Here is a 15,492-nt window from a genome sequence, read left to right as displayed (position 1 = left end):
TACAAAGCCTGAAATCAGCAGTAGTTTCCAAATGTAAACTAAAAAAAATGATCACAACAGCAGCAAAGAAACAAAAGCAAGCTAAAGGTAAATACATCAATGGAGAGGTGTGTGTGAACTAATATAGTGCTATAAAGTAATCTGCTCTAGAGCGAAATAAGTATTAAGCTACAAAGTCAGTTACAACATGAAAGGCTTAATTTATCCAGATATTTTCAACACATTGATATTTTTATGCATGTAAACATTTGAAGACTTCAGATGCAAAAGCCTCTAAGCCCCTCTGAATTTTTTTATCACTTCTTCTGTATGGGCCGAGGCTGGGATTTAACGGGTTTGAAGCTAAAGTATTTGATGAACGAATACTATGTGTGAAGAGCATTCGCACAATATCATTATCTCATTTTTGACAGAGAGGCTTTTGCATTTGAAGTCTTCATTTAGATACGTACATAAAACATGTCTTTTGATTAAATTTGAGTTTTATATTACTTTTGGTGTTGGTCATGATTATCATTTTTAGAGATGGCTGGAGAGAGTGTTTGCATTCCTAATTCTTGAAAAAAAAAAAAAAATTATATATATATATATATAAACAAATGGTGATTTGACTGATGGAGATTTGAAAGTATCTCAATGGAGGATTCGTTAGTTGAGACTACTATAGCAATTTTCATCATTTTCTATGATTTTTAACATCTGTGAAGAACGCTACTCTTATTAAGGCAATAATATATAACTTACCAATCAGACGCCACCAACAGAAAAAAACAGAACTGAACAAAACAAGCATGTGAAACATTTTCTTCAACGACTCAGTGAAAAGTCTGATCTGATAATGCTGATAACATTCAACCTATTAATGTTGCATGTGAATCCTCCCACCACAGAGTTTGACCCTCCTTCACATACCCACACTCACTGAAATTGTGTTATGTATAACATAAATGTTGTTCTGGCTCTTAAAGTGATAGTTGACCCATAAAATGATAATCCTCATGTTGTTCTAAACTGTTTATTGTTTATTAAATTTTATCTAAAATATGTTTATTTCTTCTGCTGAACAAAAAAGAAGATGAAAGAAAATTGGTAACCAGACAGTTGATTTTAGCCATTGACTTCCATAGTAGGAAAAAAGTAATATGTCATTGACTACTGTCAGCTGTAATGTAGGAATTAATACAGGTTTGGAACAACATGAGGGTGAGTAAATGATGACAAAAATCTAAAATCTTCCTTAATTTCATGCTTAGAGCTTATTTTAAAACTGATTTTGAAATGTCTTTATAATTCACTTATCAATTATCATGTATGGAAACAAACAAATAAAGCTGAAACAGTCTGCCATCTCACATTGATGTGTGACACTGGCAGCTCATCTGAGTCAAACTGAAACCTGCAGTGGTGATTTCTTCAGAAATGTGGTTGGACTTGTTGAGTAGATGAACATCTTGAATGTGAGAATTTCTATTGAGTGCGTGTGGGTTTAGTTTGTAGGTCAATGGCTTCTTCCTGTCTTGCAGTTGGCCCCCTCAAAGAACAGCTTTACAATGAAATAATGTTTCAAAAACAGTCAAATCAGAGATGCATGTCAAACTGTCTCTTGATAACATACACATATTAAAAGTTAAAAAAAACAAAAAACAAACAGTAATACACTTGACCTAAACATTTGTCTGGCTGGTGAGAAGTGTTTGGCTGCTCGGCCTCGGTAAACAGCAGACACCAGCTGATCAAATCATGGTTGTTCAACTCTTGCATTAAAACTGAAACCAAACTGCATAAAATTTTCCCCTCTGTTTCACCAATGTGTGACCGTGCAAGGTGGCAGAGGATACAACTTCTCATGCTTTCTGGTTTTGCACTTTTTTGTCAAGCATTGTTGACTGGTACTGTAAGGCTTACAACAGGCCTCTTCCACCAGATGCAGAACATCTTTGCTTTCTCACAGTGCACCTCTTTCAGCAGATTGTGGCTAAGAGGCTTGTGCTTAAGAACGGCAAGTCACCCTCACCCCTTTCCTGTATGTGGATTTCAGACATAGTCTCTGTTACACAAATGGAAAGACTCAGATTCCTGAGGATTAAAAAAAATCTCTGCTTTCTTCTGGGGTATATTTCTTTGACATTTGGACAAGTTAGCCTCTCAACCAGCCCTAGTGACTCCTCTGAGGCCTAAGGTTTACATCCTCTCTGGGCACCTTGACTGACTGTGTTGCAGCTTTTTACACAGTTGGACACTGGACTAAATATTTATTATTATCATTATTATTTGTTTTGTAATAAATCATTGCATTCGAATCCCACACAAAAATGAATGCGATACAAAACTTGAGATATAAGCATATAGGCCCGGTTTCACAGACAGGGCTTAGTCTAAAGGTGCGTCCCAAATGACGCACTATACACTATGCACTTATACACTATGTACTTATGCACTATGTACTCATCCATGTAGTGCGTGAATTGTATAAGGTCTGATACTCTCTCCCCCTCCAATTAAAGCTGCGACAGTTGAGTGCATGAAGTGTCCAACATTCCACACTTCGTTTTTTCCGTTATTTTAGTGCATCATCCGGGTATTTAAAGTGTACTTTTTCTTTTTGGAATTTTCAGTGTGAACGCACTACTTGCACTATTTATACTTAAAAACATCATAGAATAGTGCACAAGTACTCGAATTGGGACGCACCTAAAGTCATGATTAGGCCTTAGTTCAATTAGGACATTTAAGTAACATTTATAAACGTACACTAAAAACATTACTGGTGTGAATCTTGAGACAAAACAGTGGCACTGACATCTTAAGATATGTCAATACAAGTTACTTTCAGTTAAAACAGCTCAAACATGCATTTTAGTCTAGGACTAGCTTAAGCCTTGTCTGTGAAACCGGGGGTTTAATTACTTATAATGAAGATAGACAGACAGACTGATCACTTAGCCCAAGCTGTTGTGTGACTGTTGATGAACTATCTCTCTGTGTTTCTGTTCTTCCTCATTCCTTATGTAAACATCATCACAGATACTAGTGTTGGAATCTGGGTCAACAGGTAAGTTTACATTTACGAGGCAACATATTTTTGTACAGAGTAGCCTGCAAATTTATGATGCATAATTTTTTGGGCTGGGTCTATAAGCCGGGCTGTCATTTGGTTATTATTTAGTGTAGGGTTGTTTCTCCCAAAAAGACTTACAATAAAATCCACACTATGAATAAGCATCAGCACTAATGGCACTGTACAAACAGAACACAGCGAAAAGCCTGCCTGCGAAAGAAAGCGTCACACCCCTTCTCTTCTTCATCTCACGCTCCTTGGGAGTTTTGCATATTTGACTTTAACTTGAAACAACTCCGTCGCCATTGAAGCAGAAGAACAGAACTTTTTTATGGATCAGAATTTGCACTCATTTTCCTGGTGAAAATGAAGCTTTTCATTCATGTCTTCTCAGTGATCTTTTTGCTCGAACATGGTAAGACATTTATTTGTTACAGTCTCTCTTCCGGGTCAGCGGCGTAAATCAGTGATGTTCTTCTGCTGTTTGTTTGCATTAGCATTTTTACAGCAATATTGTATATATTTTTTGGTTTATGTTTTTTCTTCAGGTGTGTTTGGTGTTGATACAGTGTCTGTGATGGAGGGAGATTCAGTCACTCTACACACTGGTGTTGAAACAAACCAACAAGAAAAGATTAAATGGTTTTTTAATGGCATTCGCATCGCTGAAATCAATGGAGATCAGAGTAAGATCTGTACAGATGTTCAGTGTAAAAATGGTACTGAGAGATTCAGAGACAGACTGAAGCTGGATCATCAGACTGGATCTCTGACCATCATGAACATCACAAACACAGACTCTGGAGAATATAAACTACAGATCATCAGCGAGACCAGCAACAGTGAAAAGATCTTCAATGTTACTGTCCGTGGTGAGCCATTAATGAATGCAGTACCTGACTGTATATGAATTCACAAACAGTTATAATGTCTTAACAAACCTGCTGTGCAAGTGTTAGTTTTGGCCAGTTTATAGTTTTAAGAGTTGTATTTATTTATTTATTTATCTATTTTTCATTAGAAGCTGCTGTTGAGCTCAGATTGAGTTGACAGCATCTAATCATTCCATCTCTGATGATCTGTTTAAATTAGGATAATAAATCATATGTAAAATGTGTTTGAGTATTGAGCATGTTTAAATGGTTCTTTTCAGAAGGGCTTGTGCAGTCGCATTCATCTTCACAGTTCTTACAGTTTTTGTTTGTTTTCAGCAAAAGATCCTAAAGCATCTGTTGGTTTGTGTTTCAGGTGTTTCTGCTGCTGAACGAGATAAAATGAAGAGAAAGACAGTGAAGGAGGGAGAATCTGTCACTTTAGATCCTGTTGTAGCTAAAAACCTGAATGATTCAATTATATGGTATTTTAATGACATTCTCATTGCTGAAATCACTGGAGATCAGAGTAAGATCTGTACAGATGATCAGTGTGATGAGAGATTCAGAGACAGACTGAAGCTGGATCATCTGACTGGATCTCTGACCATCACAAACACCAGAACCGCAGATGAAGGACTTTATAAACTACAGATCATCATCAACAACAGCAGCTTCAGCATCACTACAGTGAAGAGATTCAATCTTACTGTCACTGGTGAGTGTACTATTTAGCCATTCAATGCATTTCCTTTGAGGAGAAATAAAAGACAGTTCAATATTTTTAAATCAACCCAATACATGTTGGGTTATGGGCTGATAATTTCTGATATGTTCTGATATGATATTTTCTGATATGTTGGCTGATACGGGCTTTTCATTTTCAGTAAAATAAAGGTTATATGTTTGCTCAATAATTTTTTTTCTGTTTTTATTTAGTATTTTGAGGTTTATAGTGATAATAAATGTTTATGCAATAATATTTCCAGTGGAATATTTTTTTTTCAATTAAAACTGTTTTTCATGTTAAAATTGAGACAAGGCCTTTTAAGTCAGATTAGCGCCATCTGGTGGGAGTTAAAAAGAAAAACCTGTAATGTAGATTACAATATAGCTCTATATAAAGAGGCTTGTAAATTCTGTGGGGGGGGGGTCTATTTGATATATTTTAGATCGTCCCCCCTTCATTTGCTGCACACTTTTTCTGCATCATGGCTGATTTGTAGATTTGTACACTGATTTGTAGATTCTTTGTATTTTCGTATTTTTTCCTGTTTCCCATTCACAATTTCCTATGGAAAACCATGAACAACACGAATGCAACTATTTTCTTACAGCCATTTAGCTTTTTTGAATCAAGCCCATGATTTATTTTTGTGATCACATAGCGACTGCCACAAGTGTCACAGAGGTTTGTACCATTCTGATGAAGTAGCATTTTTTCTCCAGTCCAAAATGACCGAACAACACCAGAGGGTTAATAACACTTTGACTAATGTTGACATGAAAAAATGTGTACAGTCAGTTTTCCAGTGTGCACTGACTGCTGTTTCCTGTTGATCTCACAGTGCTGCCATGCTATTTTAGCTGCTGTTGCTAACAACACCAGATGGCGCCATTTATTAGTTAAACCAATATCATATAACTGATGATCAGTGTAAAAAGATGTACAAGTCAATATTGTTAAGTAGCCTACTGGATGGATTCACTCTCTAGTAATGATGACTGTCTGTCTTCAGCTGTTCCAGATTCAGATCTGTCTTCAGGTGTTATAGCAGCAATAGTTGTTGTTGGTGTTCTGCTGGTGGTTGTAGCTGTAACTGCTGGTGTGATTTACCGTTGCCGCAGCAAGAACAATACACCAGCAGCACAGAATGTAAGTATAGGTTTACTGTGCAAAAATACTTAAAAAAAAAAAACAGCAATATGAATACATTTTTAAATTTTTAAATAATTATGATTAATTACAAAATGTTGGATGTAACAAATGTATACTGTCCTTTATTTGATCCTTTATTTTAACAATATTAACAACAAAAGCAGAGTTCACAGGTGAGGCAGTGTCATAACAATCAAAAACAAATAACTCCCTAACAATTAATATAAAAACAATGCAACTTCTTTCAGAGAGCAAGTGTCTTATTGGAAAACAGCAATAAAATGGTTCAAGAATTTTAGATGCGATATTGAAATTGTAACACTTCAATTTTCTATGACTGTATTATAGAAGATGACAGTTTGATGCTGTTTAATACAAAGTGTTACATTTAATATTAAGTAAAAGAAAAACTCCACAAACAACAGGAAAAAAACACAATTCTAATTCTCTAGTATCAATTCACCTCATTTAAACATTCTGTGAATCTGTATTTTCCTACAGGAGAATGATGTTGATGGTTCTGGCAGGGAGCAGATTCCGTTGAACGGGCAGGGGGAGGAGTAGGTGAGGATTTGACTAAGAAATGATTAAGAAACAATACTGAGTCTATAAAACATGTCAAAACTCTGTGAAACACAACAAGCATATAGGCAAGAATGCTCATTTAAACTCCTTTAAACAAATGTAAAGTATAAAAAGATTTTTTTAAGTATGCCTGTAGTTTAAAGTTACATGTCTCCTAGCTACAAGCTACAAATCATTGCATAAATGCTGATAAGCAAAGTGCTCCCTTTATAATCTCTAAAAAGTTGACATCTCATTTCATTGTGATCTCAAAAAGCTCCACTGACTGCACTACGAATCTTTAATAACATCTACACTTTGTTATAATCAGAGGATTTGCCAGCATGATAATTATTCAGCACTGAACAAAAACTCTGGCGTTTTGAGCAGTGAGTAGGTTCTAACCTAAACACATCTGATTGGCCAAAAAATCAACAGATATGTCTGTTATTGGCTACATTGCTCAACGCCGCAAAAACGTGTTATACACAGAAACTCTGCCTATGCTCGTGCCCCGAGAATCATTTTAGGCCCTGTCCCAAATGGCATCCTAAACTCTTGCGGTCTTCCTCGCACTTTCGTGACGATACGCTGCTTTGACTGTCGGGAAGAAGTCTGCTGCGAAGCTAGTGCCAGTGTGGGCTCAGGATAATTATACAAAGGGACACTCACGAGTACCCTTTTGAAACCTGAAACGACAAATGAGACACCCTACAGTCTTGTGGACTTAAATGACACATGCATGCAGCAGCCATTGTAAATCCACCAGACTGTAAATGCATATGAAGTGTGCTGTTTGGGACAGGGCCTTATTCTCCCACAACCCACACATTCGAGTGTCTTACCGCCCCACACCTGCACTCGCCCGTTAAATCTTGTCCCGCGCTGCACTCTATTGCGTCGGGTCCCCCAGAAGTGCAGGTCTCTACCTTTCAGAACACCAAAAGTGGACTTGTGCTCACGAGTAGAGCAGACAAATTCTTTCTATGCAGACTACAAAGGTCACAAAATGAAATCATGTTCTGAGTGTTTACAAAAAATCAACACATAACACTTTCTATAGCCCACTTAAAGTGTTTATTACAAATAAATTACTAAATGATAAAAATAAATGATAAAATGTAAATGACACTGAAGGGACACTGAAGAGAATTAGGAAATGTTGGAGAGAAGAGGTCACTCACAGAGTAAAGTGTCACGAAATATAGCAACACATTACCAGCGGCGAAAGCAAATGCTTGATGTTTTTCAGTCTATAGAAGTTTATTATAGGTACTGAAGTGATCCAGACAGAAACAGTGTCAAATCAGTGCACTATAATCTGCTTTGACATTTCAGTCTGTTTACATCCTCGTATAACTGATACCTCACCAAGACGGGCATTATGACCCAGACTTTACTCCTCAACACAGTTTTATATTGAAGGACAGTCTGCACTTCTCATACTGTGATCATACTGTGCCACTACTCATACTAAAGTTTGTTTTAACCACCAACACTAGTCATCCAACTTCATCAGAAAACACTCTCCAAACAAAACCTGCCTTGACAAGTTTGATGAGAGTATTCTGTTACATACGTGATACGCGCTGTGTTAAATGTTGTTACTCTGCTGTTAAAACTGAAAAACACTTGATGGAGGAATGTTCCAGCAAATTAAACACACAAATGGGTTTATACTTGATAAAACAATGCAATTAATTTATAGTGGTTCTTAATATGTTTGTTAGATATATTTTTATCTGCTGCTGAAATGTGCAAAAATAACTCACAGGGAAATTGCAACATTAGTCTTTTTACCAGAAGTTGTGAACAAATCTGTGACATTTTATGAGGTGCTTATTAGTTTTATTTGTTGACATTTGAGGAGATAAAGACCTGTCATGTCATTTGTATTTTTTCCCCATCTTGTGTCTCTTTTAGTGTTCAGCTGTTATCTTTTTTAAACTGTGGCGTTTTTGTATTTTGGTGATTGTGTTTGTCTTGCAGAATATTATCTCTGTTTGATGGAGACGATTGCCTTCACTTAAATACTCTGTTTGGCCTTCTAGTTAGACTTATGGTTTTCCATGCTCATATTTTTGGGTTTATATTTCATCTGGTGCTCATTATAAATATATAAATAGCCTCAATAGATGTGTATCATGAAGTTTATGTTAGGTAAATGTTTTAAAAGAAGTCAAATGTGTCAAAACTAATATATGCTAAAAGCCTGCACCAAAGGTTTCTTTTTACTAATTATTTTTTTATTATTATTATTATTATAAGCTGTTTAAGACAAATATTGTGGGGTTTTTTTTCTTTTGCCACTCTGGGTAGAATATTTTTAGACATTTGTCTTTCTGTCTTCCTTACCTTTTATATCAGCCAAGTGGAAATGTGCCTTGAAGTAAAACCCACATAATCAGTTTTGTTTTCAGAAATAAGGCAATAAACTTGAAAAATCATTGTATGTTTATGTGATAAAAGTTATTAAAAACTTGATTCATTTATAATGGCTGGAATCTGTGTGTCTCTAAAATTTTGGTGTATTATCAGAAATAATTAAGCTAATATTGAATCATTGAATTCTAACACTGCCAACGGTTATTATAGTGATTGTTTCTATACAGTAACAATATACTCAACAATATATAAAGAGGCAAAACTTACGGACTGTGCTGCAGCCCTAAGAATTCTTTTTTTTTTTTTTTTTGAGTGCATCCCAACATAATATTCAGAGGAAAAAATATCATACAGTCATACATAAACACGCCCTCATTTTATTAAATTAGTCTGTACCTTTTTGAAATTATGATTGCATGATTCACTCATTACACAGCATTAAATGAATGCAAAATCAAAGACATCGATATCGTTCACATAATCCTGGGAGATACAAACCGTAAATTTAAAAACAAATGCAATACTTTAGATTAAAACATGAAATGCTATTATTTGAGTCCTAATATGATGGAAAACACCACTAGCTGTAAAGGTGTTGTCATCTCTCACACTAAAATCTTAAAATAATTTTTGCACAAATTATGTCTCTACACACAATATACAGTAACACTGGATGTTTTTGATGATTTTTTCGCTCCAGTTATCTCTAGTTGATAAACTCCAGCATGTTTAGCTCTGGTGTTTGGTCTTCAGTCTGTCTCTGAATCTCTTATCAGGAACATCCCTGTATGTGGAAAAGATTTGCTTCTTTTTCTTAATTTTTGCTATGAGAGAGTTTTCAGTTCCAAATCCCCACAGTATGTCTTCATCTTCAGTAAGATCAGTGTATAAAGTGACAGAATCTCCCTCCATCACTGACACTGAATCACAAACAGATTTTAAACTGATTAAAGCTTCTGATGGTTTATAAAACTGAGGACAGCAGGAGAGACACAAAACAAAATGTAGTTTCATCCTTACATCTACTAATAATATACAGTTAGTGCCCAGATTTTTAACATGATTAAACATATAGTTCCACAATACTTGCTTGCATGCTTTAATGGTCTAGTGGTAGAACTTTTGATAAGCATGTCAGAGGTTCAAGGTTATAATCCGCCCTCGTATAGTTTTTTTGTCCTCATCAAAACAGAATATGTTCGTCAGTGGTTGCATATCAAGAGCAGGGACATGTTTGTGTGCATTGTGATATCAGCGGAGCGATTAGAGCCTCCGCAATGGCGTTAACAGATAGATTGAAGTGCTTGTCTGTGTGTGCATGAGCCGCCGTGCCACTGATATCAGCGCAAAGAGCACACAGCATGATTTCAAAAACAAGATCGCCTATTATTTAACAAACCAATGGAATTAATGCTCTGCTAGTCAACTAGATATTTGTATTCGCTATTAACCCTGGTAAAAAAATTGGTGGGGACATGTCCCATATGTCCCACCCATAAATTATGCCTATGTTCACTATTAATCACATTTAATGTAAATGCACTGGATGCAGCTGATGAGCTTGCGTTTATTGTTGATGAAACTCGCACACCAGCTCAGAACGCGGAAAGAAACCAGCGCACTTTAAGGCTTAGCCTAAGCCAGGATTAGGCTTTAGTTCAAATAGGATATTTAAGTAGCATTTATAATTGTACACTAGAAAAAAAATTACAGGTGTGCATCTTGAGACAAGTGATGCATATTAATGCTGCATTTTTTCACTCAAAAATGCTAGTAAATTTCACACATTGAATTTAATATGAAATTTTGAATTGTAAAACATACAAATGTAAATCAAAGTGTAAACCATAACTCTAGCCTTAAACCATGTATATATAGTGTTAGTAGCAGACTGGTCTCATATACAGTCAGACCACCAGCAGTATAATACTGTCTGTTTTCTGTTGATCTCACAGTGATGAAGTTGTTTGAGCTGCTGTTCTTCACAAACACACCAGATGGAGCCATTTATAAGTTCAATCAATATCAACTGATGATCATTGTAGAAAGGTATAAATATCAAAAGATTAATCTTTTGAACTTTATCTAAAGCTAACCATCTGATCACAGTCATAAACGGTCATCATGTTGATTAGAAATAGAGAAGAGGTTCAACATCTAGTCGAGTGGTGTTCGGATAGTGACCTGGTTTTGAACACCACCAAAACAAAGAAAATCGACTACAGGAAAACCAGGAAAACGACACCTTCCCCTCTCTATGGAGAGGAAGTTGGAAAAGTTACCAACATCAAATTTCTGGGCCTGTTTATCACAAATGATCTAACATAGACTGTTAACACCCGGTGTTACGCCCTTATGTAGTGGCATTCACAGACCGGGGGGTGGTTTAGTTGTGGCATAGGGTGTTTTTTTGTTTTTTTCTCTCCCCTGTTTTTTTCCCCTTTCTGTCGCTCTCTTTCACTTGTGCAGATGCAAGCTGATTGGTTGTCTTGGCTGCCAATCATCCGGGACAAAACGGATTGAATGTGATGACGTCAGGATGTGCTCCAATCGGTACGCTGTGCGACAGGGGAGGGAGGCTATATAAGGGAAACGCCAGTGCACAGACTTGAACTCTTTGTTCTTCGCATTTTTTTTTTTTTTTTTATTTACCTTTTGGTTGTTTTTTCCTTCTAGAGTTAATTTTGTTAGTGTGCTTTGTTTACCATGTGAACGTTTATTTTCTGAATTCCCCTATGTTTCCCCATTTGTGAACGTTTGAAAGCTTTACAAGGTTCTTTACAAAAAAACGTGTTGAACTGAATGGAGGAGAAGGGTTAGGTAAGCATGTCACGTGACATACATGGTGCACACACTCAGTTTGATTTTTGTTTAGACACATTAGGTTAGGGATCTGTGCCACCCGTTGTATTTTTGGGCTTGCTAGTTTGAAAAGATACGACGTCTCGGGCGTTGAAGATTTTTCTTTCTTTATTTCTTTTGTATTAGTTAGGTTTAGTTTATAAATGGATTAGAAAGATTACTTTTTGTTTTATTGCTTTCTTTCATTTGGCACGGTCTAGTTTCCCTTTGTTTCTCCTCAGTTCTTAAATATTGTAAGTTAGCTGGTGTTTTGTTTTGCTCTGTAGAAATTGTTTACCTCCTTTTTTTTTTCTCTTTCTCTGTAAATAATTTCAACTTTAATACTTTATGTATAATTTATAATAAATTACAAGTTCACTTGTATTTCGCTCTGCCGTCTCCGTTTATCTCTCATTTCACTTCCCGGTGTTTTAAAGTGACAGCGGTCTCGACTGGCCTAATGTTCCCCTTCTTCCCTATAGATAAATTACAGCTAAGGAAGGGTCGTAACATCTGGTATGTAATAAAGAAAGCTCAGCAGAGGCTTTTCTTCCTGAGAAAATTCAAGAAAGCCAAAGTACCTTCTCAGCTTTTGGTAAATTTCTACAGGAGTACAATAGAAAGCATTCTTTGCCACTGTGTGACAGTGTGGTTTACCAGCTGCACTACACAGACTTGAAGAGATTTGGCCCGGATAGTCAAGACTGCACAAAGGATTGTGGGAATCCAGCTTCCCAGTCTGGACACAGTTTATGCTAGCCGTCTGCATAAGAGGGCTAGCAACATCATCAAGGATTCAACTCACCCTGGTCATAGACAGTTTGAACCACTTCCATCAGGGAAAAGATACAGAGCAATTAGAACACGCACAAACAGGCTGACGAATAGTTTTTTTTCCGTAGAGCTGTAGCATGTATCACACCTGTTTCCCATACATAGACACACACACACATAGCTGTGGCAGAATGGAACTGAACCGTTACACACTTATGCGTTGCTGCTGATGTACTGATACTTGGTTAAACTTGTTTGCACTGTGTTGTTTGCATTATTTAATCCCACTGTATATATATTACTTTGCATACTGTGATATTATTTTGTAGTTATTTATACTATGTGGATTCTACTTTTTGTTTTTCCGAGGCTGCTGGTCTCTGAGAGCTACTAAACAAATTTCATTATATTTTTATAATGACAATATGTTTCTATTCTATTCTATTCTAAATGGATAATTCACCCTAAAATTAAAGTTATTATTTACTCACTGTTGTTCTAATGCCATATCATATGCCTTTCATTCTGTTACATCGGTCAAATGTCGTATATTCCCAGTGTTCTGGGGGTATATGATATGAAATTTAATGAAAATTCTGACCTTGGCACATTTGTGTGAGTCTCTTTATCGCCACAGTTCATTCTGACTTGCCCATAAAAACACACAAGTTGTGCGAAATCAAGATTAAAGGGATCGTTCACCCAAAAATAAAATTCTGTCATCATTTACTCACCCTCAGGTTGTTCCAAATCTGTATAAATTTCTTTGTTCTGTTGAACACAAAGGAAGATATTTTGAAGAATGTGGGAAACTGAACAGCTCTGGGGCACCATTGACTTCCATAGTATTTTTTTTTTCCTACTATTGAAGTCAGTGGTGCCCCAACGCAGCCTGGTTACAAACTTTCTTCAAAATATCTTCCTTTGTGTTCAACAGAACAAAGAAATTTATACAGATTTGGAACAACTTGGGGGTGAGTAAATGATGACAGAATTTTTTATTTTTGGGTGAACTATCCCTTTAATAAAGACGGTACTCTGCTGGTACACAGATGTGGGATTTGTGATTTGCAGTACAGTATAAATTCTCTCTCTCAAACATTACACACACACACACACACACACACACACAGTACACACAAACCATACTCTGAATCCATACCACCTGTCCAACACACTTATATTTGCAAAATGTATTGACTTGCCTTATAATGCAGCAGATGCAGAAAACAGGAAAAAGCGAGTATTAGAAGCCAAACCTGAAAAAATGGTGCCATTTTGTAAAAATAGTAAAAAATCTAATTATGAAGCCTTGCCAAAAGAATGAAAGCCTATAGTTTTATTGATTAACCTGAAGCTTTCACCTGAATGAACAGTAAAGCTTAAGTAAGAACAAGAGCAATTATTTGAGAGCAACACAACATAATATTCAGAGAAGAAAAGGCTTTCACCATAGACAGAAACACTGAATGTTTTTGATGTCAGTTTCAGTCCACTTATCTTTACTTCATAAACTCCAGTATGTTCAGTTCTGGTGTTTGTGATGGTCAGAGATCCAGTTTGATCGTCCAGCTTCAGTCTGTCTCTGAATCTCCCATCAGTACCATCATATGTGGAGAAGAGTTTTCAGCTCCATATTTCCACAGTATGTCGTCATCTTCATGTATTTCAGTAAGATCAGTGTATAAAGTGACAGAATCTCCCTCCATCACTGACACTGAATCACCAAACACACCTGGAGAACACATTTTATACTGATTAAAGCTTTTGATGGCTTATAAAATTGAAGAGCAGCAGCAGAGGCACGTAACAAAATGAAGAGTCACATATATGAACAGATGTCAGTGAATCAATAATTTGATCTGTAATGTGTTGTAAAATTATACTAGTCTATTTTTATTATTGAATTTCTATAAAATTTGCTGTTGTTTATGATTACTGCAGAAGTATTTAAAATGATTATTTTTAGAAATTTGTTTGGGTACGATTTGCATCTCTGAATTTCTAAAATAGCAATACAGATTTGAACACAATAGATTAAAATAATCAGAAATGTGAATAAATGACACAATTATGTTTATAACTTACCGTTCAGATGCCAGCAGCACAAACAGAACAAAACAAGCATGTGAAACATTTTCTTATGTTGTTTAGTGAAACGTCCGATCTAATAAGACAGCCTGTCTGAATCCTCCCTTCACACATGTGTGTGTGATGTATAGTTACAAATATAATATAAAAACATTCTGCCTCTTAGTTAGAATTTAACTTTTGATGGTGGAAAACATTCTTCATTTTTAAAAATTAACATTGATATTTTTTAAAAGCTAGTTGCCTCACTGTGTTGCATATGTAAATATAGAAGAATATTGTCTGAATATTGGATTAACTACATTTCATGGTAAAATGGAGAGTAACTCTTGTGTGATATTAAAATTGTTGTTTATATTTATTCAGTTCTCAAGTATGTAGGTTGAAAAGTGCATGCAAAGTACAAACTGCCTGCCTTTTTTTTTTTTTTTCAAACTGAAACCTGCTGTGGGTTTTGGGGTTTTGAGAAGGGGCTTTTGGTGAATTTGTGTTTTGTTAGGTGAAGAGTTGATGGGCTGTTACTATAAAGAGTTTTTAAGACTCTTTAATCTGCAGAGAAATAAACATGAAAACTGTGTTTGACAGCGGGAGAAAAAAAATAGAAACGATGATAATATTTAATACTCCCATTCACAAGTTTAGCTTGTAAAAGTTTTTTGCTGTTTTGTTTTTGAAATTGATACATTTATCAAGCTACCAAAAAAAAAAATTACATTTATTGGAAAATAATGCCATCTAACCTTTGGTCCCATTGATTACTCTTGTTTATAACATAACACATAACACATATCATAAGACAACTTCTAAATGTTTGTAATATTTTGAATCAAGAAAATAAAAATCACCATGTTCTCTCCATTCCTGCAGATTCATCAAACCTATAGCCTTGGTTCCCTTCACCTAAGAGGGAAAAATCTAAAAAAAAAAAAGCACAACCACCACATCACGAAAATCAGAACCACAGATTCTGGACTCTATAAACAGACCAACAGCAGCAGAATCATAACAGCTTCAGTGTTTCTGTTGCT

The 15,492-nt window shown here is 35.8% G+C and overlaps 1 protein-coding gene across 1 annotated transcript in view; it reads left to right on the top strand.

The window, feature by feature from the left end:
- LOC127520214 (uncharacterized) overlaps positions 1 to 15,492 on the top strand; it is a 253,678-nt gene that overhangs the window by 41,577 nt on the left and 196,609 nt on the right. The window contains exon 7 of the mRNA XM_051908157.1: positions 5,670 to 5,696. Coding sequence (XP_051764117.1) covers positions 5,670 to 5,696 — 27 coding nt within the window. The remainder of the gene's footprint in view (positions 1 to 5,669; positions 5,697 to 15,492) is intronic.

The sequence above is a fragment of the Ctenopharyngodon idella genome, chromosome 10 (genome assembly GCF_019924925.1).
Source record: "Ctenopharyngodon idella isolate HZGC_01 chromosome 10, HZGC01, whole genome shotgun sequence".
Taxonomy (NCBI): Eukaryota; Metazoa; Chordata; class Actinopteri; order Cypriniformes; family Xenocyprididae; genus Ctenopharyngodon; species Ctenopharyngodon idella.
Note: the sequence above shows the minus strand (reverse complement) of the source record. Positions and strands in the feature narration are given on the sequence as shown.